The 26,211-nt window shown below is 38.5% G+C and overlaps 2 protein-coding genes across 2 annotated transcripts in view; both read left to right on the top strand.

Moving 5' to 3' along the window:
* ZDBF2 (zinc finger DBF-type containing 2) overlaps nucleotides 1-7,407 on the top strand; it is a 36,665-nt gene extending 29,258 nt beyond the window's left edge. Inside the window, exons 8-9 of the transcript XR_004253392.1 lie at nucleotides 6,167-6,223; nucleotides 7,370-7,407. The gene's annotated coding sequence lies outside the window, so the exon portion shown is untranslated. The remainder of the gene's footprint in view (nucleotides 1-6,166; nucleotides 6,224-7,369) is intronic.
* Nucleotides 7,408-8,339: 932 nt separating this feature from the next.
* ADAM23 (ADAM metallopeptidase domain 23) overlaps nucleotides 8,340-26,211 on the top strand; it is a 71,703-nt gene continuing 53,831 nt past the window's right edge. The window contains exons 1-3 of the mRNA XM_032190002.1: nucleotides 8,340-8,505; nucleotides 9,610-9,836; nucleotides 17,365-17,441. Of these exons, the coding sequence (XP_032045893.1) occupies nucleotides 8,340-8,505; nucleotides 9,610-9,836; nucleotides 17,365-17,441 (470 nt within the window). The remainder of the gene's footprint in view (nucleotides 8,506-9,609; nucleotides 9,837-17,364; nucleotides 17,442-26,211) is intronic.

Here is a 26,211-nt window from a genome sequence, read left to right as displayed (position 1 = left end):
ACACTGAGGACTGTTACCATCTGGCCACATCTATAAGGCCACTAGCAATTGCTAAGCACAGCTTCCCCAGCAGCACAGCAGCAAAGAGGAAGTACCATGGGAGTTCTGTCCAGCATTTTCCCTCTTTAAATGGAAACCTTAAAATAGCAGTGAAGGCAAATCTAGGATTGCCGTGCAGCTGAGGATAGGGCCACAGAGAATCCTGAAGCAGAAGTAGAATTACACAGGTTTCTTGTGGTTGTTACTTGCAAAATAATGCAAAAGAGATTACATAGCTCTGGCTACATTGTTTTCATTCTAAGCATGATTTCTTTTTTTATTATTATTATTACAGTGATACTTCATGCCTATATTAATTCATCTATCTGTATTTCCCCTATAAAAAATGTAGGTGGTATAATGTTGTGAAAGACTATTGTATTGTTTGAACAGTGGTCCAATCAATACATGGTTGTTGCTGTTTTCTGTAAAGAAAAGGGAAAAAAATAAACTCAATTTATCAATAGGCAGAATGAAGAAAAAGACATTTTGTGCTCAGCAAGATCTCTTTGGTAAATGGAAGTTTCATTTATTATGCAACTGTGTTTGAGAGCAACAATTTTGGGATAGGGCCAAGACAATATAAAAGTAGGAAAGCACTGTCCAGTGGGAAGAGCCTTGAACTACCTTTGGTCTGCAGAGGTCAGATAGTACTTTAGACTGTGCAATTAATCTGCTTTGTATCTTTGGTCATGTTCCCCTGCTGTTTTATGCTTCAATCCACCAAGCTCTACCAGTTGAAGTGTAAGAAGATTTATTTAAGAAATTCTTCTGCGCTTCAAGCCTGTGTGCAGCATCAGCATATAGGAACAGTTATAAAAGCTAAGAATAATTCAAGTTTCTGTGACTAAGGTCTTGATTTTTGTAGCCCTAGGAAGTTTGGGGTGTGCCTTTGTTATGGAGAGGGCTTGCTCTGAAATCCAATTTAGTCAGGTGCAATTCCTTTTGATTTTTAATTTCTTCAGCAAGATAATGCAAGAGAAGTTGAAAGATGGTTAAAGTTTGGATCTCATCCATAAGATGTGGATGGAATTTGAGAGAAAAGCAAATTCATGAATTCCCTGTAAGAAGTAGTTTTGCAAATAATCATTGAAAAATGTATTTTGAAGTATAGGTTTTGAATCATAAATGTCCCTCTCCCACCCCCCAGCTGGGACTTTGGGGGGACGTGTCATAGGAAAACTGTCACTTTTTCCTTCATGTACGCTGCAAAGAAACTCCATGTAGAATACAATAATGCTGTCTTAATTTCCACAAAGTCTTCAAAACCCACTATGTTTCCATAATAACAACCCATAATAATGCGTGTTTAAACTTATGGTTAACCAGTAGGATAAGCAACCCCAAACAATCATGGGGAACATACGCATGTAGAGAAATAATAAGACCTTTGAAAGGTGACTGAGTGTAAGTTCATGTGGGAGAAAGGAAGAATGGAAGGAGCAGGGTGAAGGGCATAATTTCAAATCCCCAAGTGTGGGTTCTTGATGTGACAATCCACGTGGTCAGATTGTGTGTGGCTCTTGTGGGGGAGAGAAGGGAGTATCTCCTTCCATAGTTGTGAGGGCTAGGTGGGTTTTTATGCTGTTTGCTTTTTTTTTTTTTTTTTTTTTTTTTATACGTGTGTTCTAAAGGTTTGTGGCTGAGATTTTTGTCAAGAAAATTAGCAAGACGCTTGAGGGTTGTGTACTGCATTGGGAAAGACTGTTGGGCTTCATTTACCTATGTGCCAAAGTGACAAAATGGAAGACATAATCCCCTAAAAGTATCCACTGTATTATTGTGCTGACAGCTTGAGTCTAGTAAACTAATAAATATTATTGAGTTCAGATTATTTCTGATCTTTGGGAAATAGAAAAGCTTACTGCAGCTTCCTTAGGAATCAAGAATCTGCTCAAGGAATTAACAGCAGAAGTCATAAAAAGCATTCACTGGGATCTCTGAATTATTTTATTGTGATGTTGCAAAACTATGTTGACATTAAAGGATACTGTCTTTGGCAGGTAGGTGCTGAGAATCACCAAATCATCAAAATTTGGGGACCCGTAGGTCCAGACTGATTGGTGGGGGAAAGCTGAGAGACTATGTTCTTTATTTGCATCTCAAGATTGTAAGGAAATGAGCTTAGAAGGCCAGGGCAGGGAGACAGGGCAGGAAGGATGATAATGCCAATCTGGGATCCATATCTGATGCTGAAACTTGTTTTCATGACAAACCCTATCTTCTAGTAACTCGAATATAGGGGACACCCTAGGCCTCTCATGCAATACTTTGATATCACTTTGCACAGATTTTTCTTAAAATTTCAGACTTTCCTCTCTTGAGAAGTGATGGTTAGATATTGTTTTAGGGTCTCTAGAGGAGTCAGTCCTAAATCCTAGATGTGTCCTCAAATAGGAATCTTTCAGGGTAGCGTGTTTCGTGTCTGATGATTCATCCCTATGCCTAATTAGGAAAGGAGCACGGAAACCGGTCCAAGTTTATCTATGGAGAAAAGGCAGGATGCCTAATTGGGTGGAGCAGTTTCTATTTTTTTCCTATTTTTGTAGAGCTGCATTTTATGGAAATTCCAGGATTTTCCTCTCCTGACTAACACAGCTGTTCCTCAGCATTTTTACCTACCTCTCATAACACAGGATTACAGCACTGATGGCTGCAGCATCAGAACTGGTCACTGCTGAATGCACACAGAAATCCAGTCTGTAAAAGTGTGTTACCTGAGCAGCAGCCACAGCACCTGCAAATACTGGAGAAAGTGTTTTTTAGATTTTTGGGCGGGAACATGAGAAAATCAGTTATTGTACCTTTCTAAATGCTGCATGTCCATATCCAGAGAGACAGCTTCCCAGTAACTAGTGCCTGTTTTCAGTGAGCTTTAGTAGTTCAAGCATGCATTATATTGGTGTGGCCATATTCCTTCTGCTTCTCAAGCTAATGCAGTCCTTGCTATTCTGGGCATCTCTCTGCTGGAGATAACATCCTTAATGTTTTCATCTACAGTTTCATATTTTCACCCATCTCTTCTAGGGTTTAGATGCTGTAAGCATCGACAGCCTGGTCATTTCTACCAGCAGGGGGAATGAGCTGTTACTGGTAGCCCTGGCACAAGAACAAACAGATTTCTGTTAAGCATGAATAAATTTAGGCTGGGAAGTAGGAGGATCTACGTAGTGATTCAAACAGTGAGCTTCTGGAGCAGCTTTCCAGTGGTATTGGAAAGGGCAAAACCCCCAATTACTTTTAAATGCAATGTATGAGAGGAATTGTTAGTGGTAGCTGGGGGCTGGACAGGATGCCTTAGGAGGTCCCTTGCAGTCCTTTTCTCCCATGTGCATGCGTATGTGGGTCAAGGAAAGCAATGATACCTTCCCTCTCCTTTGCAAAGTCACACTGGAGCAGCTGCAGTCTGGCTTTTTCACAACCTACCGTTTGGAAGTATTTGATCAGCTGTAGCAAGTCCTTGGGGTGTGAACTGTATTTATTTAGTTTTAAGAAAGTATAAATAAAAGTACGCATTTAAGTAAGATTTCGCCTAACACCCTGTCCTTTTTCCCTGACACTGTTTTTCATGTTAATGCGCAAGAGTGAAAGGAACTAGCAGGGAGCGGGCCTGATGTCACAGCCACAGTTAGAACTGCTGAACTGCTTGCTTATTAAAAGAGCAGCACTTTTTCTGCTGGCAGCATATGTTTTACTTGCTAAGTTTATCTGTATTGGAATAGATGACAAGTGTGTTCTAGATAGCCTCATTGACCAATGTGTTTCTGCTGCTGCTCTGTTTCTTATTAACAAATTGGTCAATGTGGTGAATAATTGGAGCCTTTAGAATTTGAATGTTTCCACTGGTGGCAAAAATACCTCATTGCAGTATCTTGCATTCAGTGACTTACATGCAGTAGTTTCAAAATTGCTGAGGAATCCTACTGAACAGCTTGTAAAATCCTTTGGTTATGAATGCACAGGTAATTACACAAGAGTACACAGCGAGTGCAGTCTGAAATTAGTCTGGTGTGGTTTATTCAAAATAAATCTTTACTGCAATCAAAAGTAGCTTACTGATGCTACATTTCACCTGAATACAAATTGAACTGTACTTAATAAAACATCTGACTCACTTGTTATTAGTGGCACAGTTGTGTTCTTCTCTCTTCCTTGCCACATATTGCTAAGTTATATTCTATTTATCATTTTACTTCATTTGACCTTACCATTAATATTTCACAATATTGAAGGGAAGGGGATGGAAAGTATATCCTAACTACCATGTATATTCTAACCTGTAGTGCTGGAACATATATGGTACTCATAAAAGATTTCATTTGTGTAGTAGCACTGGTGAGAGGAATAGCTAGCAGTAATGCTAAGCATGCATAGCTTGGTAAATGAGTGACACTGGGAATGAAAAAGTGGCATTTCAACTGTACTATATTTTATAATATTAATCTAAGATAGTATTGTGCCCAATAGCACACAGGGTAAAGCTGGATTTAGGGCTCTGTTGAACTACTGACCAACAGGAGAAAGCTCTTCCTCTGAAGAGTCTGTGGTTGAAATAAAGAAGATGGCAAAGTGAAGAACAGCAGAAACCGTGTTCTGCTAGATCTACAACTTGGAAACCGATGCTTGCTTCAGAAGAATCTAGAGCAAGTACTCCATTTCCTGAACCTCTTATGCTGTTTTGCAGGGTTGCTGAATTTATTTAATGAAACTAAGTGGAACAGTAAAAGTGGAATGTATTTTTTTTCTGACCAAATGCTGGGTTGCTGCAGAGCAGTTAGGTGGTGGGGTGTGTAGCAAGAGATGGTTACATTATATGTAAAAGGAAAAAAAATAACAGCCATTATTACAGAAATATTCTTTCACACTAATGACTGAGGAGCTATTTGAGAATAGCTGAACACTGAGAATCAGTGAGTATTCAAATGTACGATTTTAAAAAAGGTTATACTAATGCATTGCATTGTTCATTGTAATTACCAGGTTTCTTCTAAATATAAATTATTCATACTTACACTGCACACGATATTTTTATATGTGCTGTAGTGTATTTTATGAAAGTAATGAAACATGAGCTGCATGAAGTTTCAGCACAGCTTTGTCTTAGCTGTTAGTCCCATGCTGGGAAACAGAGACTGGCTACTGCCTTCTTTTGCGTGCACATTAGAGGTTTGTGTGGATTAGTTATTTGTCAGCCATGAGGTTCTACTGTTACTCAGTGCCCATGTGTAAATATTGCTTTTTAGGCCTGCAGTGTGCTTGGTACCCCTCCTGCTCAGGACTCTTATATTTGTTGTATCGTTTACAGCACTGGCTGATTTATGTGCTCCTGCCAATCAAAAGGAAATCTCTTTCACAGATCTATCACGTTGTCCAGTTTTTGTGCAGCCTGTGGCTGCGCCTGGTAGTGCTGCAGGCACGTACAAGTAAGACATAACCACACCTCAGAACTGCACTCGCCTGATGGCACAGTTCAGCAATGGCTGCTTCTATTCTGCTGCTTGTACTGCCTGCGTCCTGTGGTGCTATACCCTTCAGTCACCCAAGGACAGTCTTAAACTGCTGGTTGGTATCATTGCTATTACAGAAGTAACTTCTGAAGTTCTTCTTTGCTTGGAAGCTCCCCATTGAGCTGAATATTTGAGATTCCAGTTTCCTCTTCTGTAATGATCATCGCTATCATTAACTTGATTGCAAGAATGGTGTGAGAACACTGGCTAAGGCTTACTGCTTGATAAATCAGTCATCTATGTTTGTATCTCCTGAACTTCTCTCCTTCATATTCCATCTACAAGAGAAATATTTCTGTTTCTATTAAACCAGGAAATAGTTTGTGTCTGTGAGCAATATCCAGGAATACTCCGCAGACCCCTTTGTTACAGGACCTAACAGGATTCTTGAAATAAGTGTTAGATATTTGAAAGTAGGTTGTTTCACTGATGTTGAAATCCAGAAATTTTCTTCATATCCCAGTAAGACACACTCCTGGAATACTCAGTCAGGAAGACCAATATTATTTATGCCTTGGGTAAGGAGCAAGTTCATTAAAAACATATTCTATATAGAGACTTTTCCAAGTCAAGCGATACAGTGACACTTTACTTTTTTTTTTTTTTTTCTTTTATTTCAGGAGATGCTGGAAAAAGAGATTAGATTGCGTTGAAAAGCTGTGTCTTTTACCACTGAGGTAACAGAGCCTAGACTGATATTTCCAGACTAGCTGACAAGTACAAATAGCCAAGACTACTATCAGCAGTTTTGCATCTGAAGCCTTATGATTTGAATTGCAACATTACACAGTTTCATTCCACACGTTCCCTGACCCCCATCCTGATAAACAAGCAATTAATATAAAAGCTCTGGACAACAGTCTGCATCTGTGATGTAAGATTTATTTATCACCCAGATTGCAAGTATGTGTGTACCTTGTGTAATACACATTTTTCTCAGAAGCACTGGCTATCAGCATTTTTCTGCATGTTGCTGACTCAGAGGTTCCAATTTATTTCATTGGAAACAGATGTTACCACGATAATCCATGCTTTTGATATTTTGCTTTTGGACATTTGCAGTGCAATCTATTTGAGATTACTTCATAAGGTCTTTCAAAGATGAAAGCAGGTTAAATAAAAAAGGCACCTGTGGAGGCACTTAGTGGAGTATTTCATCTGGAGCTGGTTATGCTCCTGAACTGAACATGCCCACCTGAAGCTTTTTAAGTTTTATAAAATGCAGCTTGAGCTACATCATGATCAGCACCTGGGAGACTGAGCATGCCTGCTTGAAATGGTGCTACGTGATTGCTTCTGCTGCAGACTTCTGCTTGAGTCAAAAGGGCTCTAGAAAGTATTTGTGGTAACGGACCTTTGTAGGAAGAGGTAATCGTTGCTTTTTCACCCCATTTTCACCACTGAATTTGGATAGTAAAAATAAGAAATGATAGTTTGAAGAATAGCATTCGCTGTTGTTAGACTTATGTTTTTTTGTTGTCTTGCGGTTAAAGTTAGTTTCTGGATTTAAATTTTTAACTGTATGGCCTACTCTTCGATTCTAAGATATGTTTCGACTGTACTTATTTTGGATCTAGGTACACTGACATAACTGGTCCTTTGGTATGTTTACATGTTTATGGGGATAAATGAGGACCTGCTGTTGGTTGAAAGGTTCCAGTGATATTTAACGATGAATATCTGGGCTAGATGGACTGCATGAAAAGTGTCTGGGGAAAATGGGCGTTGAGGAATGCCAATTTTATACAGAAAATGGGTATAGGTTTCTCCCTAGGCCCAGCCAGCAGAAACCCTAAGGAGTTTCCTGTCATTTCTCACCCCAGGTCATCCCGTGGCTTGCTGCTCTCCGCCATTACGTGCCTGGATTCTGAGCTTCCACAAGTAGCACCTGGCTGACCAGCGTGAGGTAAGCAGCATGTGCAGATGCAGAACGATTTTCTAAAACAAACAAACAAACAAACAAAATACTGCTATAAACTCATCTGCATAGCAATCAATGATTTGTCAAACTGCTTATTCTTTCTAAACTAGCAATAATGATAATTAATTTAGTGATACAAAGCCACGGTTAGTGCTGGCTGGGCTCTAAAGAAAAATTAGGTGAAGCAGAGAAAGCTTGTCTTTTTGTAAAGCGGTGTGGTACTCAGATGGCTCTGCTTTGAAGGAATGACAGAAATAAAAAGGAACAGCCAGGCAAAAAAAAGAGAAACATCTTTGTTTCCTCAGCAGGGAGACCTGCACCAAAATAAAACGCATCTATTCTGGGCCGTTGGAGAAGTCTGTGGGCAAAACGCGTGCTAAGAGCTCGGTCTCTAAACTGCTTTGAGGAGAAATCAACAGCGAGGCTGAACACGCAGCTTAGCTTTCCTCCAGCCTCCTGAAGCCGCGGGGCGCGCACGCAGCAGCGCCCTGGGCGTGTCGGCGCCGTTATTTCTGCCTCATGGCGGTGGCTCCCGGGGCGGGGGGGGCAGCAGCACAACGGACAGCGACCGCGCGGCGCGCGTGCGCCCGCCCTGGGCTTGGCGGTTGGCGGCGCGCGCGCGTGGGGGAAAGGGCGGGTATGGGAGAGGGGGGGGAGAAGCGGCGAAGGTGCGCGCGCGCCGCCCGCCCTCGCGCTGAGGTAACGGGTAACGGCTGCCCGTAACGGCGGCGCGAGGAGCCAGACGGGCGGGAGCCGCCTCTGCCCCCCCCCCCCCCTCCCCTCAGCCCCTCAGGCGCTGCCCGCCGGGGGCCGGAGCTCCGCGCTGCCCCCCGCCCCGCCCCGGCCGGCCGCCCCCCGGGGCGCTATGAGCCATGAAGCCGCCCGGCAGCATCGCCCCGCGGCAGCTCCGCTGCTGCGGCCGCCGCCTCCCCGCCGCCGCCTGCCGCCCCGCGCTCCTGCCGCTCCTCGGCCGCCTCGTCCGGCTGCTGCTGCTCCTGCTGCTGCTCCGCGGCTCCTCGTGCCCCCCGGCCGCCGCCGGTGGGTATGGCGGGGCGTCTGTCCGTCCGTGTGTCTGTCTGCGGCCCCCCCGCGCCCCTACCGACCCCCCTGCCTCTCCCCCGGCCACTGAGCCCCTGTGAAGCGCGCTGCCGCCGAGCCCTTTCTTCCTCCGCCCCTTCCAGCTTTGTGTACGTGCCCGCTCCGGCGTCTGGAAGCCCGGGGCTCGGATAAGGTTTCCTTCGCTTGCTTATTTAAAAAAAAAAAAAAAAAAAAAAAAAAATGTCAGATTTCCCTGCCTCCGCTCTTCTGGGGCTGGTGCTGCAGTGGTTTAGGTGGAGGGTGGCGTGAGGAGAAACAGGCCGGTGAGGTATGCGACAAAAAGCAGGCGAGCATAGGTGGGCTTGGTGTGCCGCGGGGTGCGCGTCTGGCTGGGAAGCTAACTTGTTTGGGGCCGGATTTTGTGTGTGCGTTTCGCTTATTCGCTTTTGAGCGATAATGATAACGTGGAATGCTGGATATTGTCGTTTTGCGAATCGTTGCTGTCAATTTTACATTGCACGTTGGTTGGGCGCGTTTCGACATTTTAACGAGGAAGGATGCAGGATTTCAACTGACAAGGTGCCACTGAAGAAAAGGGCTCTTGTCAAAGTTAAGAGTAGGAAACTTCCCATTATGTAAAGAGAATGGATTAGCATTCAGAGTGCATGAAGTCGCAATTCAGTTTGTCTTGGGAATATAGGAAGTATCCTTAGCGTTTCTACAGGCGTGTGTGTATGTATATGTATTTTTTTCTGTGCGTATACGTCTCCTGAGAGGGAAGAGAACTTATCCCCTACATCTTTCTTTGCTAGCTAACTACATATCCATTAAGGTTTTTTCCTCTTGGTGATTGAAAGGCATTAAAATATTTATAATCCATGACTGTATGTGAAAATATACATGCGCTTAAATAAGTAATGTTATTTCTGAAACCATTTTGTGTGTGAAAAATGAATCAGATCTCTCTCCGTGAATAAGCTGTCTTTTTGTTTGCTTGAGTTATTAATGAAATATTAGAATACTGCAAGCTAAGTATGTTGCTTTTTTATGGAAATAAACATATTCTGCCGTATAATTTATGGCTGGCATATCTTTCTTTCTCAGACCTGCATTGGAATGAAACAGCAGGCAGTATAGAGGGAGTCCTGGCAGATGAAGAGAGTACATTTCAACACAATAAAAGCAGCAGCAGTAAAAATAACAGCTACAGCAGTGCAATCCAGAAAGAAATTACACTGCCTTCAAGACTAATCTATTACATCAACAAGGACTCTGAAACCCCTTACCACATCCTGGATACTAGGGCAAGGCACCAGCAGAAACACAATAAGGTAGGATAAAAAGAGCCTTATCTGCAGAATTCAGGGAAAAAAAAAAAAAGTGATGTGCAACTGTGTTTGAATTTTGCAGATTTTCAAGACTTAATGTTGGTCCTCACCACCATTTTTAGGCATTAAAATAGGATATGTAATTAAACAGGAATGCCATTTCCCTTGTTTTAATTAAAAAGTTATTTTAGATTTCAGAATGGTTCAGAACCTGAGCTGTAGATAAAAATGAATGGGATTTATGCAAGGCTGGCTTGTCTTACCAGTGTATATTCCAGTGGCTTGACTTACGTTATACTATCATCAGCAAAATACTTCTTCCAAAATAACTCCATTCTGGAGAAATGTTTGTATAGGGATTTTCTTTAGAATCCTGATCTTAAAGCATGAGTTACTTGACATTGAGTGCATCATGCACTACCTAATAAATGCAGTATTGATTTTCTGCCATTGTATGGCCGGTGAAGACCACTGTAAAGTGTTAACAGTTTGTGTCAAAATCTGAATACCCATTGCTGTTTGTTTGTTTGTTTTTGAGGGGGGAGAGCTAGTGTTTTATTTTGTACAGATACAGATAATAAATAGCAAAACATATTTTCTGAAATTGTATGGACTAAATGATTTTGGTTTTGTGTGATAACTTGTTGAAGAGGTAAACCTTTTCTAACCTATGTTACTTAAGAGGTGCCCCCTAAAATTATTCCATTATATTTTTATAAATTTATGTTTTAAAAAATAATTTCTTACAGCAGGTTTAAAAAAAAAAAAAAAAAAAGCAAAGTGAAGGTAAAGAAGATTTGTATAGGAAGAGGCTGCCATGGTAGAAAAGAGAGACAGCAAAGCAGATAAATGTGTAAGATATTACAGAAAGACTTAACTATAGGGAAACTCTTACCAAGAAAATTACATTTCTTTTGAAATCCTCAGAAGAGGATTTATTATGCATCATGTATGCTTTTGTTGATATTGATTATGTGAAATTAACATGGAGTTACTGTATAGTCTTTGAAATAAGCTGTTGTTGTATAGTTTCAATATTTTAATGAGAAGAAAGATTGCTTTCTAACTTATTCAGATGTGCCTTTGGGTACATCTAAATATACCAGTCTGCTATGGATGGAACAGAAAAGCTGTCCCATTGTTGGAAAATGAAGTTACTTAAAAGAGTACTACCTTCAGAAATAGCACCCTAACCTTTTTGAAGCATGCATGCTTTTGGCTTGCAGAGCAGTTGAAAAGGTCTCAGATGTTATTTAGGAAGGAATAAGCAACATCAGTGATACATAAAACAAAACAACCTTCTTTCCTTCCTTACCCTCTCATTGCTCATGCTGAGAGAATGTGCTGTTTATACAAACATTAGAAAAATGGGAAAAGCGTAAGTTCTTTGAAATTGTATCTTCTCTCCTAAAGCTGTTCACTATAATGGTGTTAGTATTTCCTTTCTTTGGAGGAAAGTATAGACTTATCCCCTGACCCCTGGGGAGTTGCCTGTGAAGCAAGACCATTCTTTTCAATAAACTTGTACACTGGGGATTTTCTTTGTCACTTCTTTGGAGAGCGATACGGGAAGAAAGCGATTTACTAATGGTTGGAGACCTGGTTTTGGGAACAGTGCTTTTTCCATGTTTATATGTGAGGATTTTCTTGGAAATCCACAGAGGGGAATGCCTGCCAGTCTCTTAACTTGCCCAGCATTTCCACAAGAACATTGCTGCCGTTGCCTATCCTTCCTGCGTCCTACCATATCTCTCTACCTGTTGGGGTAAAGCTCTGCAGAAATCAGTGCTGACAGAATTGGTATTGATTTCCCTGAGTATGCATGGTGCTGAGCCTTGTATAAAGTGGATCTTTCCACTCAGTGTCCATTTTAAGCCTAGGCATTGCTAACACTGCAGTTTTCCCAGAGAAGGGTTCTTAAAGTTGGGTCTTCATGGAAACTGACATTATGTTGACTTCATTCTTCTGGCATGAAACTTACATTGCTTTGATCCATTTAATTGAAGGAGAGGGTTGTTTATATTCCTTGCCTGGATTTTATTTTTGTTTTTGTTTTATCTTCTGCTCTCAGAGCACCACAAGGGGCTTCCCCTTCACCTCTCTGCCCCCAGCTCATGTCTTTCTTTGCAATGAAGTCTTTGCTCTTCCATCTGTTTCACCAATAATAAGATGCTAATCAATATTTTGTTTATTTTGTTCTGTTGAACATTCACTCTAATCACCTCTTACATCCTAGGCAGATTTTTATTTCCCTGATTACAAAGGAAGACAACCCTCAAAGAAAATACAAAGCAATTGGCTTGTGAAAAATGTGCATGGCGGGGGAATTGATGATTTGGGGGAAGAGGACAGACGTGAATAGGGGATGGACTTTTTAGTACTTGCTTTTATCCTTTCCCAGGATTGAAATAAATGCTATATTGTAGTAAATCCTGATGTGAGATTTTGCTGCCTCCCACACTGCTAATGAAAGGAAATAGCAGAAATACCTTTGTAGCTGGGTAAAGAAATAAATCTATATTTAGGATTCATTGTTTGCACGTGGGGGGAAAACGTAAAGACAAATTTGATGACCTTATATACATTGGGCAGAAGTGGAATTAAAATACTAATATTTTTGGAACCATACATCCTTTAAGATGAATTTTCTTATCAACCTTAATGGTCTCATTTATAGGCACATGATGTGGATATACTCCCTAACTATGTGTATTATTCAGTGGACCCCCTTTCAGTGGCACCTCATTATTGTGGCCAGAAGAATATAAACCATGTGGATAGTTTGTGGGATTAGGCTTGAATGCCTCAGAAATGCTGAATCACTATGGAGAGCAGAGTGGTACAGGAAGTTATGTATGCACGTGAAGAAAGAAGGAAAGCTATAAAAATATGAGAATGATTGAAATAAAATTTGTTTTTCTTTAAAAGCCTCTTCCTAAAAGTAAGGATCTGCAACCTTCTTTACATATGGAGAATTGAAGGGCTGGAGAATAAAACAGTACACTGGAGAATCCAAAATTTAATTTTTATTTTATTTTTTTTTTAATGCTGATCTTCTTTATCCACTTTCTACTTTTGAATTTGGTGAAATACCATTATAAGAGGGCATATGTGATCTAAACCGTGGGTAGAACCTCTCTCATTCCTTCTTGGTCTTCCAAGATTTTTCCTGGTGTTAACAAGAATGAACATTCAGCATAGTTTTGACTATGTGAAATGGTGTCTCTCCAAGGCAGACAGAGTTCTAGTGTATAAACTCTTTTCTCTTTATGCTCTAAAATATATTTTGGATACTTGGTACTTGAAGACACTAAAATCTATGCACCTCAGTTTCCTCATAGTTAAAGTTAGCTGTTTTCTTTGATTTCTTCTGAAGTTATTTTTAGTGTGAAATGCTCAAAATAAAATAAAATAAATGAGCACCTGCTTATAATAATCCGCTAAAGAAGCTTGCAAGAATCCTGAAACTTGCTGAAGAGCTATCTGCATTCTACTCCTTTGTCAACTTTTGCAGATGGATGTAGCCTTTTGATAAGCTCTTAATTGAACCAGAGGACTGCTTTCATACGTTTTCATAGTCTGCATGTACCAGATTGCTAGGACCTAATGGGAAGACTACATGGGTCATGATTTGTCACAGAATGCCAGGAGCAAACCCTTATGGTGGCCAGCAGAGGGAGAAATCTCACAACATCGGATATGATCTCACAAAAATGGAATTGGTAGAGAAAAACAACTCAGGGCAATCATACCAAATTTTGAGTGGAAAATAGCTTGAATGATACACTTATGAAGGAAAGCTGTATCTGCTGGGCAGCTTCTAACTTCTTGAATTACTGGAAATTGTAAGTTCTCATAATTCATAAGGAAGCAATGTATTTTGTCTTAATAATTCTAAGCTGTTAGTGTAATTTTCAGAAGGAAAGGGTTTTTAAGACCCTAACAACTGAAATAAATGTGTTATAGTAGTTTTGACTGCAAAGACAGGACAGTTATACCTTCCTTCCCCCCCAAGTTCATTTTGTGCTATTTTCCTTGGGGTGAACACTCCACTTGTGGTTCTGTTCAGCTTAGCTGTTCGTCGCTCAAATTACGATGATATTCCTGCCAGGCTTAATTCTATGTTACCTTGTTTTAAAGGTTTTGAAGACTAGTGGGTCTCAGAGCTTCTTATGCAACTTTAGTATGTAGCATGCTCAAATTGAGAGGGAAAGCATTCTTAAGATGAAATGAAAAGAACATAGTAAAAGAGGTGGTATTGAAGAAAAAGCAGGCCTGTTTTGTGAAAGATGAAAGATTATGTGTGGTTAATAACCTCTGAGTGATCATGTGAGGTCTTAATGAAATACGGAGAGAAGTCCTATGCATTAATTTTATTCCCTTTTCCTATTTTAGGATAAGTCTTCACTTTTATTCCTCGTGTAATGAAAACTGATCAAATTAGTGAATGAACTTCATGTAGATTATGTCTATGAGTTTAATAGACTGTTGTAGAGTCCTTGTAGTATTTCAGCTGACATTTGCATTTTTTTTTTCTGAATTTTCTATGGTGCGGCTTCCATTTACAGTACTTGCAAATTGATGATTTTGTGTGCTTTGTCTTTTGATACTATATCGAATACGTTTTTATATATTACTAGTGGCAACACTAGTAATCCTAGCATCTGGAACAGTGAAGAACAGTGTTTGTCTTTTTTTTTTAAATTTGGATTTGAGTGCAGGAAGATGTTTAAAGATTCACGCCCTTCCTTAACTTGCTCTGCTATACTTGATTAGTAAGTCTTTGCTGCAGAAAAACTTCATGTAATTTTGCTGCTTTGCAGTTGGAGCAGCCCACAGCTGTCAAAGCAGGAACCTCTGCAGAGGTTTTTATATAATAAACATGTACAAAGGTACTTGGTCTCCTGCATACATAAGTAAAGAATGCTCATGCAGGTGTGCGCAGCTGCGTGTATGGAAGTGGTACAGAAAGGTGATGAGTAGTATCTTTCATATGAGTACACATGGCGTAATATCTAGTCTGTATATTCTTCAAAGTGTATACTAATCTACTTTATATTCTTGTTTGAATTTATGTTTCTGTGTAAGTCAGAAGAAGCCCATATTTCAGATTATACTTTAGTCATTGCATTACAAGGTAGCTGATAAGAGAATACTGTGAAATGATCAGGATGTGTAGCAGAATTCCATTGATAATTTTTTGAAATATTTCTTGCCATCATGATGATACATGGCAATAGTAATAGCTAAAACACCTGGTGACAACTCACTGGTGGCTTTCTGCTAACTTGTTACAGGAAAAAATGTCAGTTTCAGGATGAAACATTTTAGTTTCATTATTTTTATCTGATTTTAGGCTTATGGCTTTCATGGGTGGGTATACATTATTAAACTGGATTAACAAGGTCTCTATTTCACTGCAGCAGTAGAGTATCATGTTCACCTGAATTCAAAACAGTGTTTTTGCTAAACAGCAAGGATTTAAAATCTCGTGTTCTTTTTATAACCAATGATTTGAGCTGAGTTTGGTGGAGGACGTGCCCTACGGCAGAGTAGCAAATTACCGTCAGTTGCTTTTCAGTAATTGCTTATATGTAAGAAACTACATCTATTGTAAGTGACATACAGTAATAGATAGCAAGGGTGTGTTTTTATACAGAAGCAATTGTTTTCAGAAATAACATTATTATTACATCTCATACTACAGGATGATCTTTTTCTGGTATTACTATAAACTGAGAATACAAGTTCCTTTAAGTAACTTTAAATTTTGGAAACATAAAAAAAATTTGATGGTTTAGAAATGACAAGAAAGGATATTATACACGTGTCACCAAATGGGCTTGATTGGACCAAAGAAAAGCTATAGCAGATCAGACTGGACATCCACCTAGCTGTCCCTAAGAACAATCAGTAGCAGATGCCTAGGCAGGGATGGATGTATGGGTGTAACATTCATGGAGTGCTACTTCCTAGACCGGTCTCCTAGCCTCCAGTTGCTGGGCCAAGGTCTTTTGGGAACCAGAACTCATTGTTTGGATTTCGTAGCCCTTGATAAGAGTTCCCAATCTTTAGATTATGTAGTTTCTTTTATGTACATGCAATTTTTGGTATCTGTGATGTCTTGTGCTGAAGTTTAAGGATTTTCATGTTTCAGGAGCTGAAGACATTATTACCAACATGCCATGAGTACTTTTGAAATGTGTTTTATTTTTTTAGGTGATAATGTCAATTCTTGATGCTTCAGCATCCTTAATCAGTGAAGTATGTTGAAACATTGGTTAATCTTTCTGGAAGGAAATATATTCAAGAGTTTCGTTTAGTTACTTGGTTTGTAATTGGCTGTCAGAACAATAGTAGTGACAAAACCAGAAAAGATACTTAGGTAAACAAATTACTTGGTATCTGTTACTTACAGGTAATTGTTTAGTCTTGATACTGCTACTGTCCTAAAAAGTGTTTGGGGAAAAAAAATAAAAAAGGTATTTCAAGTCATACTAAGTCTGTTAGGGGAGGTGAAAGAAACGCTGCACCAGGATCAAACTGAAAAGAACAAGAGTATATATTTTTTTCTAAGCTAACTCTGGAAAAGGAATATAGTCACTTTTGATATTATTGTTTTGTGCAACTTCTGTAAGTAGAGTGTTTGGGATCACTGGTAGTATCAGTTCTAAAGCACTTCATAAAGCATGTTAATGATAATCTGACCTCTTCTACCCTGATGAAACACTGTCTTCACAAAAATAAACTCTTGGACTATCTCTTTTTTTTCTTTTTTTTCTGGAAAACAGCTGAACACGTTTTAAATGTCTTTGCTTTCATTTACAACAGTATAGAAAAGAATAAAGTACGTGATTAATATATTTGAGAAAAAATGAATGTCCTTCAAGTTAACTGCCTATATGAGACTAGCTAACTTTATTTATTTATTTTTTTTTATGTTGAGCAGCATCAGTCTTCTATACGTTGGCTTGGTTACAATGCCAAATATAAAGCCTTTAATTGTGAAGGGATTACTTTGAAAGAAGTCTTTCATAACATGTAATACAAGCTTTGCTCTGATTTTCTTACTTGCAGCTTTGTATCACAAATGCTTTAATTATTTCAGGCCTTTTAAAGTGAATGAATGCAATAACATAATTAAATGAACAGTGTACTCTGTTACTTATTATTTTGTTACATAGCCATCTGGCTATGGCAAAATACAGACATTTATATGAAGCTACATTTTTGTTTGTTTTTGTGAGGAATGGGTGTGTATATTTGAAAGTACTCTTTTCAGGTACTATTTCAGGTACTTCTCTTTTTTCCTGTACTGTCTAAAAAGGCAAATCCTTTTGAATGTGAATTTGGTGCAAGGGCAAAAGTTTTAGTGATGCAATTCATGAAAATAAGCATTTTTTTCCATAACTTTGCTTTTTGCAGTTGTTTCTTAAAAATACTTGTTGCAGTGATTATTTTAATAACTTTATATTTTTAATAAAAATATATTTTATATATTTTTAATACTGTTATGTGTTCATGTTTACAGGCTGTACATCTGTCCCAGGCAAGTTTCCAGATTGAGGCCTTTGGCTCCAAATTCATCCTTGACCTCACTTTGAATAAGTAAGTGCACAATTTCAGGTTTCTTTCTTTCCTGTTCTAATTGTCTTCAGCTTATGATACAAGGTCATAGCACATGAAATTCCAAGATCTATGGAAAATTATGCTGCTGTCCAAGTTTATTAATACAAAATAACAATTAGTGTATTTTAAGCAAGGTAGATGTTACCCTTACTGACATCCGTACTGTACCTTTAAACTTTTATCTCTCAGAAAGAATAAAGGTACCTAAAGATGAAATATATAAAGCAGTGTCTTGGGCTTCAGAAGCCTAAACCTGACAGTGAAAATGCAAAGCATTTGAAACTTATATTTACTCTTACATTTGTAAATGATCTTTATGATTACTAAGTATGTATTAATATATTGTTATAACTATGAATTTAAAATGTATTGTTATAACTATGAATTTAAAATGTATAGTTCAACTATAATTACATTGCCAGCTGTTAAAATTTAATTTCCAGTAATAAAAAAAACACCCCGATGATTAATAATAAAGGACTAGCATTTTCTGTGTATTCTGTCTATGGTATTTTTCTTCATACTTCGAGGCAACAGAAACAATTGCAGAATGATTGACTTTTGCTACCTACTGTTTCTGAACCGGTGTGTAGTAACATCATAAATCACAGTAAAATACAGTGAACATGCTTCATATGTAGTAGAGAAATGATGATAGCTATCAGTAATTTAGTTCCCATATTGTAAATGCAGTAAGCATGGAAATGTTGTAGAAGAGAGATTACCGTGAATAATGTTACAGAAAGTGATGCAAGTTGGTCTACATCATTTCTATTTATACCATGGTAAAACATAGTTCAGTATATTGGACAGTGACTGGAGATGTTTGCCATCATTTTTGCTGTTTTACTTGCTTGTCTTCTCAGATTGATTTAGGACAGCAAAGCGTTTACTTGAAAGGGCAAAGACCAGATGTGTGTAGATGTGAGTGACTTATGTACTATTTATAAATCTACTTATAGAGAGATTCTGGTAGAATTAGTGTTTGAAAGGTGTGGATTTTTTGCTTTGTTTTTAATATATATCAATGAACTGTAATGTAAATATTACTTCAGTTGTTCAAGGCATGTAGGAATATTGTAAGTATTTATATGACTGGCTGATCTTTAATGATTTGGAAACCATACTGTTGATGCTATCATCATGAAGTTCCTAATGATGTGGGAATCTTAGTGGTTTGGCTGTACTGAAAGGTACAGCCTAGAGTTTGTTTACTTGTAAGGTAAACACCAATTTCAGATAATTCTCCAGTCTGGAAGATCTGACTTGTAATGCAGATCGTTGTTGGTTTAGTTGTTTGTATTGCCTCTGTTTATATCCCCAGCTGAAGATGGAGAGCTATGTTTCTCTAAAAAATGTAAGAAAGTTTTTGTGCTACTGAAAATTTGCACCCATTAAGTTTACGAATAAAGTAGAAACATAAAATCAGTACTAAATGCCAGACAGATAAAATTATCTATAGTATTGCATAAAAGTCAATTGTATTTTGGGCTGTATAGAAATATGGCCATTAGGTCGAGGGAGATGCATCTCCCCTGCTCTTGTGAGACCCCACTGGAGCACTGTGTTCAGCTCTGAGACCCCCAGCACAAGAAGGGCATGGACAAATTAGAACAAGTCCAGAGGAGGGCCACAAGGATGATCAGAGGGCTGGAGCACCTCCCCATGAAGGCAGGCTGAGGGAGCTGGAGAAGAAAAGGCTACAGGTAGACCTTAAAGCAGCTTTCTAGTACCTAAAGGGGGCCTGCTGGAGAGGAACTCTTTACAAGGACATGTAGCGATAGGACAATGGGTAATAGTTTTAAACTGAAAGAGGGTACATTTAGATTAGATACAAGGAAGAAATTCTTCACTCAAGAGTGTGGCGAGGCACAGGGGTTGCCCAGGAAAGCTGTGGATGTCCCATCCCTGGAGGTGTTCAAGGCCAGGTTGGATGGGGCACTGGGCAGCCTGGTCTAGGGCAAGGTATCCCTGCCCATGGTAGGGGAGTGGAATTAGATGATCTGTAAGGTCCCTTCTAACCCAAACTATTCTATGAAAGTATATTTGCAGCTTCTGCTGGCATTGAACTTTTCTGCTGTCTTAAAGGAAAAAGCAACAACAACAAAACAAAACACTTTAAAAATATGTTCAGTAGTTGAAAAAAACACACAACATTTTTATCCACAGTACTGTCAATTAGTTTAAACAATGCATTTGTGTAATCAATGTTTCTGGTATATCTGAGCAATTTCTCATTTTTTGAGTTAAAAATGTCTGCTTCCTGTTTTTTAGTGATGAGGGCAGTTGGCTATATTGTCTTTGTCACAGAAACACGGGTTTTTGTCTCACGGTCTAGCACAAGCCTCTGAATAATGGAGTCTCCTGCTCTGGGAGCCTTCACCTACAGGGATTCATTCTAACGGCTGTGGCACAAAAAAGAAATGGGAAATTCAGTACCAGAGCTGACAGAAACAGAATGTTAAAAACAAAGACTTCCCACCTTTCCCATTGAAAACTAACTTCCTTCAAGATTTAGGGGTGGGATGGGGGAGTAGGTCATATTTTTCAGCTTTGCTTTCTTTTTTCTCTAGAAGTCCATCTAAATTTCCATTTTTTTTTCCTAATGAAGAGATTATATGAAAAAAAAACAACTGGCATCTTTGGCATGAACTGAAAAAAAACATCTGACTGTAATATGACTTAAATATTTGAGACATTAAAATATGATGATTTGTGTGAGCAGTCATTCCTTATTATGTGAGAAGCAGCATTACAGCCAACATGTTGCAGCCAATATTATCCACCAGTTTTACGCTTGTAAATGGTGTGTTGTCTTTTGTGTGTGTTTCTGAAAGGCTGAATGACATTGGAGAATAGTCACAGAGCAGATAACATTGTTAGCAGAATTTCAAAAAGAAAGCCAGTAACTGCATTTTTTGTGAATCTATTCTGTTCTTTTTTTTGTTTGTTTTTTAAATTGGAAATTTGAAAACTATTCATAACTTTTCCAGAAGGAAACTTCAAATATTTATAACATTTTCTTAAAGGCTTAGGGTGCTAAATGGATCCTATGAGATACATGAGCTGCATAAATTAAATATGATAGTATTACTGTGGCAAGTTTAGCCTGCTTTTAACAAATTTCTGTTACAGATGAGGTGCAAATAAATCAGTGTTAGGATTTTAAAACAAAGTGTGTGTGCTCCTGTGAGTATCTGTGGTCTTGAGTCTGAGCTGCAGGTAGCAGCTTTACTGCCTCATTTCCAACTCCCAGAACAGGAGGCAACCTATTCAGTTAGTTGCTTCAGTGGGTATTCCGCATGTAAAAAGTGTTGAAGGCTGACGCTAGAAACTCTCCATGTTTTTCAACACACAATAATGTGAAAAAAAGTTTCTGCTGTCTTTGCAAGAGTTAGAAATGCCTGATAATGTGGAGAAACTTAGTTTTCAATTATTGTATTCAGCTGCAGACTAGAAACATAAATTGTAAGCAATATTTCTGTTATTCTCTCCTCTTAATATTTTGTTTCTCTAATTTTGTGTATGTTTAGCATGATTCTCTTCAGCTATTCTGTTCCATCCAGTCATTAAGGCTATGATAAAAATGTGTATTTATAATATTATGCATGCATGAGCATTTATATGTTCACTAATGTGCACAGTCTTGTGTTTTACTTAGTCACTATTCCAGAAGTTCAGTGGGAGGTAGTACCAATCCTGCCACATACCAAGAGGCTGCACTCTTAGCTCAATTTCTCAAATGTTTATCAGCAGTATTTTCAGCTCTTCTTTCATTCCTTCTAGAACTTTCCAGATCAGTCTTTTAAATATTTTCCTTATCTCATTTTTCTTTATCTCATCCCTTTCTCTTTGGCCAATATCTATAAAATGAAAATGTGTGTGTGCATTTGTTTCTGTATGAGTTTTACAGAAGAGGACTTATAACTGCAGCCATATAAATTAATGTTAGAGTGCCTGACTTACAAGCACTCAAGTTTTAGATTTCCCTGGAGTAATTAATGCCCCTGTGCTTGCTGTGCAATGAAAGTCTATCAATAAATTCACAGACAGTATAGCTTGTTTCAACAGAACTATAGGAAACTCAGGATAGGCTCATTTCTGTTAGAAGTTCCACTTTATTTTAAGTGCTCCTGGGAAGTATGTTCATGCATGGAACATAGTGGAAGCTTCTGAGAAGAGATACCTTAAAGAATTTGGTTTAAAGAAACAAAAATCTGAGAGGACATGCATGCTGTTTGTCTTATTAAAATGCAGACATTGGTGTTGTAAATGTTATCCTTCTTGTCTGACATTTTAAGAGTGAAAAGACTTTTTTATGTGTGTTCTTTATTCTGGAATTAATCAAGTGTGGATATCACACCCTTCTAAGCAGGGTATCAAATAGCTGTCAGCTGAGATGTGACCACAGCCATTGGACTGGTGGATTGTTAGGGTCAAGAAGCTCAGGGCATTGGAAGTATACGTATGAGGAAATAAGACAATGTTACTTAATGTTAAAATTCTACCTGGCAGGAGGAGGATGTTTATTGCCTCTTCCAGTGTAACACCTACAGACATCAAATAAAGCAGGTGCTTTTCACAAAACATAAAATTAAAATATTGTAGACTAATGTGACATATTAAACAGTTTACGTGAGTTTTAAAGAATTACAAAGACAGAGAAGACGTCTACTGAGAGCCATTAAAAACAATTATACTAACTCTGGTTTAGGAAACCCTAGCGTCACAGACACTACATGCTGAGAAAACACACCCCAAAATCTCTACACGTGTGTTTTTGCTGTCAAACAACTTACTGTGCCTTTGCCTATCTTGTTGTGTTTTAGGGGGAAAAAGCTATGTCCTTGTACTCTTTGCTTACTTGTAACCACTGTAGTGTGGCAGTGCTGAAGAATTATCTTTCTAGCCTTGCAAATTTTTCACTGTTTTGTGGGATGGTCCAGACTTGTCAGCTAGCTCTCTATGCTGAAGTGAATTACTGGGATCTCCAATTTTTCTATAATCAGGCTGAAATCTTTGCCTTTGGAGCTAGTGTAAAGCCTGCCTATGCTCTACATCTGGTTTGTCACACTAGCTCCTAAGAGCCTGTACCGCAGGCTCTTACCCGACTTGATCCAAAGACAAAGCTAAAGTTACACAAAGTAGTTCAATATGGGAGCATGGATTAAGGGAACCAAAATAAACTTTTAGTTTGCTGGAGTACTAGAAGGAATCTCTGATTCTGCTGTAGTCATTTATCTAATCTGAAGGCAGTCAAGTCAACCTCTATAAATAAACTTACTTTGCTAGTTTTAGTAGTAGAACTAAAATAAATTTAAAATTCATGCTTGGCATCCAGTTGGATTTTTCCTTTGTAATGAGAGTTGGTTTAAATCGGAGTGTTTTCAGTGGATACAAAGGAATAGAGCATGTAGATCCTTTAGTGAATTCAGTAAGAGGAAAAGAAACCCAAGTTTGTATTGTGTGCAGAAAAAGCTTGTTTTAAATTGAAGGAGGCTTTGACAAATCCAATTACCATTGAATGAGGTCATTCTGGCAAAGATGGCATCCCTCAGCGTTATGTTACAGGATAATAAAATTCATATTGATAATTCAAAATTACCTGATTCCCAGCTGGCTATGGAAGAAAGGGATCAATTAAAATGCAGTATTGAATGAACTTGAACAGTTGTTTAAATAAAATCTTTATTTTGTCAATTGCTCTTCTAGGAAGACTGTCGTAGTGAATTACATTGAAGTATTTTCCGTAACACAGTCCTCATACCTTCTGTAATGTTGTCTAGCATTTCATTTATTCAGATCCTTTCAAGTAGCACTTTTTAAAGTGGTATGATCGTTGGTGCTGTGGTAAAGGGAGATCCTGGTAGAAACTGAGCAAGATACTGGTCTTAATATTCTGAAGAATTCTTCAAGCTCCTACTTTAAAAACGCTTATTGAGGTAGCCATTAAAATATAGCATGCTCCGTTCTGAGCTGGAAGGTTTTAGGACAGAAGGTTTCACTAGAAGTTCCTAACTAGAGGATCGTAAATTGTTTTCTGAACTCCTTTGAACAGATTCAGGGTTTCTTTAACTGGGGGAGGCAGATTGATCTAGTAAAATAGTATGTAGCATTTTCTGTACTTTTCTATAAGAGTTCAGAACATGCTGCTTTTCTGTTAGTACGTTCAGGAGATATTTCCCCACTTGAGGACTTCAAAACAAAACAGCAAAACTGAACACCTAAAATATTACCTAGGGAATTTCAGCTTACCATATTTGTTAGTTTTTAATTTTTTATCTGAAAGACAAGCCAAACAAAAACACACACAGAACATAGAGCCAGACTGTGCATGAAGTGATTTTTAAACGTGTGCTATTTACTGTTACAGAATCATTATGATGTTAGTAGTAGAGTGGAGACTTCCTTTCATTCCATAACTGTGAAGAAATTGACCTATATGCCTGAATCATCAGGTGTTACTTCTAATTGTTTTTAAGCAGACATGTTTAGTCTATGGTGTCATATTTTGATTTTTCACCTCCTTCAAGATGATGTAAAAAAAAGTAGTGAATCCTTTTTTGCATTAAAAAAAAAATAATATTTCCAATATAATTATTCCTTGAAGATAGTGCGGTCACAGGAGTTTCAAAGGCAGCAGCCAATGAAGTTTATTGTAAATAGATACTAGGCACTTATATTAATAATACATTCACATAAGAACAGGTGTTGTGTTTTTTTTCAACAAAGCTTGTAGATATAATTGAAACTGATAACTGAAACAAGGCTGTAGATGGCCAGTTCATTTGATGACAGCATCTTGATGATGTAACCAAATGCTGTAGAAAGCTCCAAGTTTCTTTTCACATATGTACGTGCTACTAACCTGTATCTGTCAAATAAATGGTCAAAAACATTTGATGTGTATTCTGTTATATAGTTCACAAGATGTTTCTAAACTGGATTGCTGAGATGCTGCTTCTGAGCTTGAAGCATGTCACAATACTTCAGAAAATCATTGATCGGTAGTAGGTTAGTATAAAGGAAATTTAAGAAGTATGTGAGAATGATAATTCCTCTGTACTCAGATTTTTCCATATGCTGCATACTAGCTGCCTGGAAACTAACATTAGTTATTTTTAACTAATAACATTAGTTATTAGTTATTAGTTATTAGTTATAGCTGTAGCGAGGTGGGGGTTGGCCTGTTCTCCCACGTGCCTGGTGACAGGACGAGGGGGAATGGGTTTAAGTTGAGCCAGGGGAGTTTTAGGTTAGATGTTAGGAAGAACTTCTTCACTGAAAGGGTTGTGAGGCACTGGAACAGGCTGCCCAGGGAAGTGGTGGAGTCACCATCCCTGGAAGTCTTCAAAAGACGTTTAGATGTAGAGCTTAGGGATATGGTTTAGTGGAGGGCTGTTAGCGTTCGGTTGGAGGTTGGACTCGATGACCTTGAGGTCTCTTCCAACCTAGGAAATTCTGTGATTCTGTGGTTCTATTTGTGTATGAAATTTTTAAAAAGTAACTTTATGGTGTTTACCTAGCCCAGTCATTTATTATTTTTTTCTGCTAGGATAGTTAGATGTCAGCTGAGGTAAGGCATTTCTCACACTGCAGTTGTCCTGCTATTGGCAGCAGCAGCGGTGAAACGTTGTGCCAGGGAAGTGGATATGAGCTCTTCAGTAAGCTTATGCTGCTTTAACAGCTGGCCTGTGTCTTTGAAGAAGGCAACTGCCAGAATAGCATTTCTGTTTGCAGCTTATTTTGCTTATGTCTAAAGCCATCTCTCAGCATGACTCTGGTAGAAGAGGTAGTGATGCAGGACAGCTCAATAAAAACAGTTAATCTAGGGCAAACAAGGAGGGGTGGAGGGAACTCTAGAAAACAACATGGTAGGCACAACTCTTTTTTTTTTTTTTTTTTTAATGAATTCATGAACCATGTCTAATTTTGGATTGTAATGTGATATAAGTGCTTATTACTAAGATGTACTAACATGGTACTAGTCTAAATATGCCTTTGTCTGATGTGATCACAACTTACACAATTATTTTTGTTTATGTTCATGATTTCCAATACTCATAATGTTGAAAAAACAAATTTGCTGTACCAGTTGCATTTCTGCTGAACCAAAATGTAAATGGATCAACTGACAGGTGACAAAACACAGTCCAGTGTGGATGTGAAAGGTGACAAAACACAGTCCAGTGTAGATTAGGCACAATATATATTTTCTAAAATTCAGAGCTGCCTTTCAGAAGCAAATTTAGTTATTCCGTCAGTGATAAAGAAGAAGAATTATTTTGTTATGTGGAGACCTCTACATTATGCATGAGTTCTGTATCTTATTCGTAGGGCACATGAGCTTTTAAATGATACATTCCAGGCCTTTATTACAGTGTTCTTTTGTGTGTCTGTCTTTCATGTTGGGAAAAATGTTTGAAAGTTATACTGGATGTTTTTGTTGTTGTTTTTTTTCCTTCCCTCTTCTCAGAGTATCCCCCCCTTGGCATTTGGGAATTATGTTGTTAGTAGCAGGCCCCAACATTCTTTGGAGGGAATTTGCTCAGCACAGAGAATTTTGTTGATAATACTTTGTATCTAGCAGGTCCACAAGACAGTGGAGTTGTAAAGTCAGTGGTGGCAAAAGTGAAGTGTTTGCTGGAAAAGCCACTGTCTGCTGCATCTTTGCTTTATGCATGTAAGATATAGATAGGAATATTCCACCATAAGCATGTCATGTTGGATACCCTATCGTGTAGAACTC

Source organism: Aythya fuligula, chromosome 6, assembly GCF_009819795.1.
Source record: "Aythya fuligula isolate bAytFul2 chromosome 6, bAytFul2.pri, whole genome shotgun sequence".
Classification (NCBI taxonomy): Eukaryota; Metazoa; Chordata; class Aves; order Anseriformes; family Anatidae; genus Aythya; species Aythya fuligula.
The sequence above is the reverse complement of the archived record's forward strand: the minus strand, read 5'-3'. Positions and strand labels throughout refer to the sequence as shown.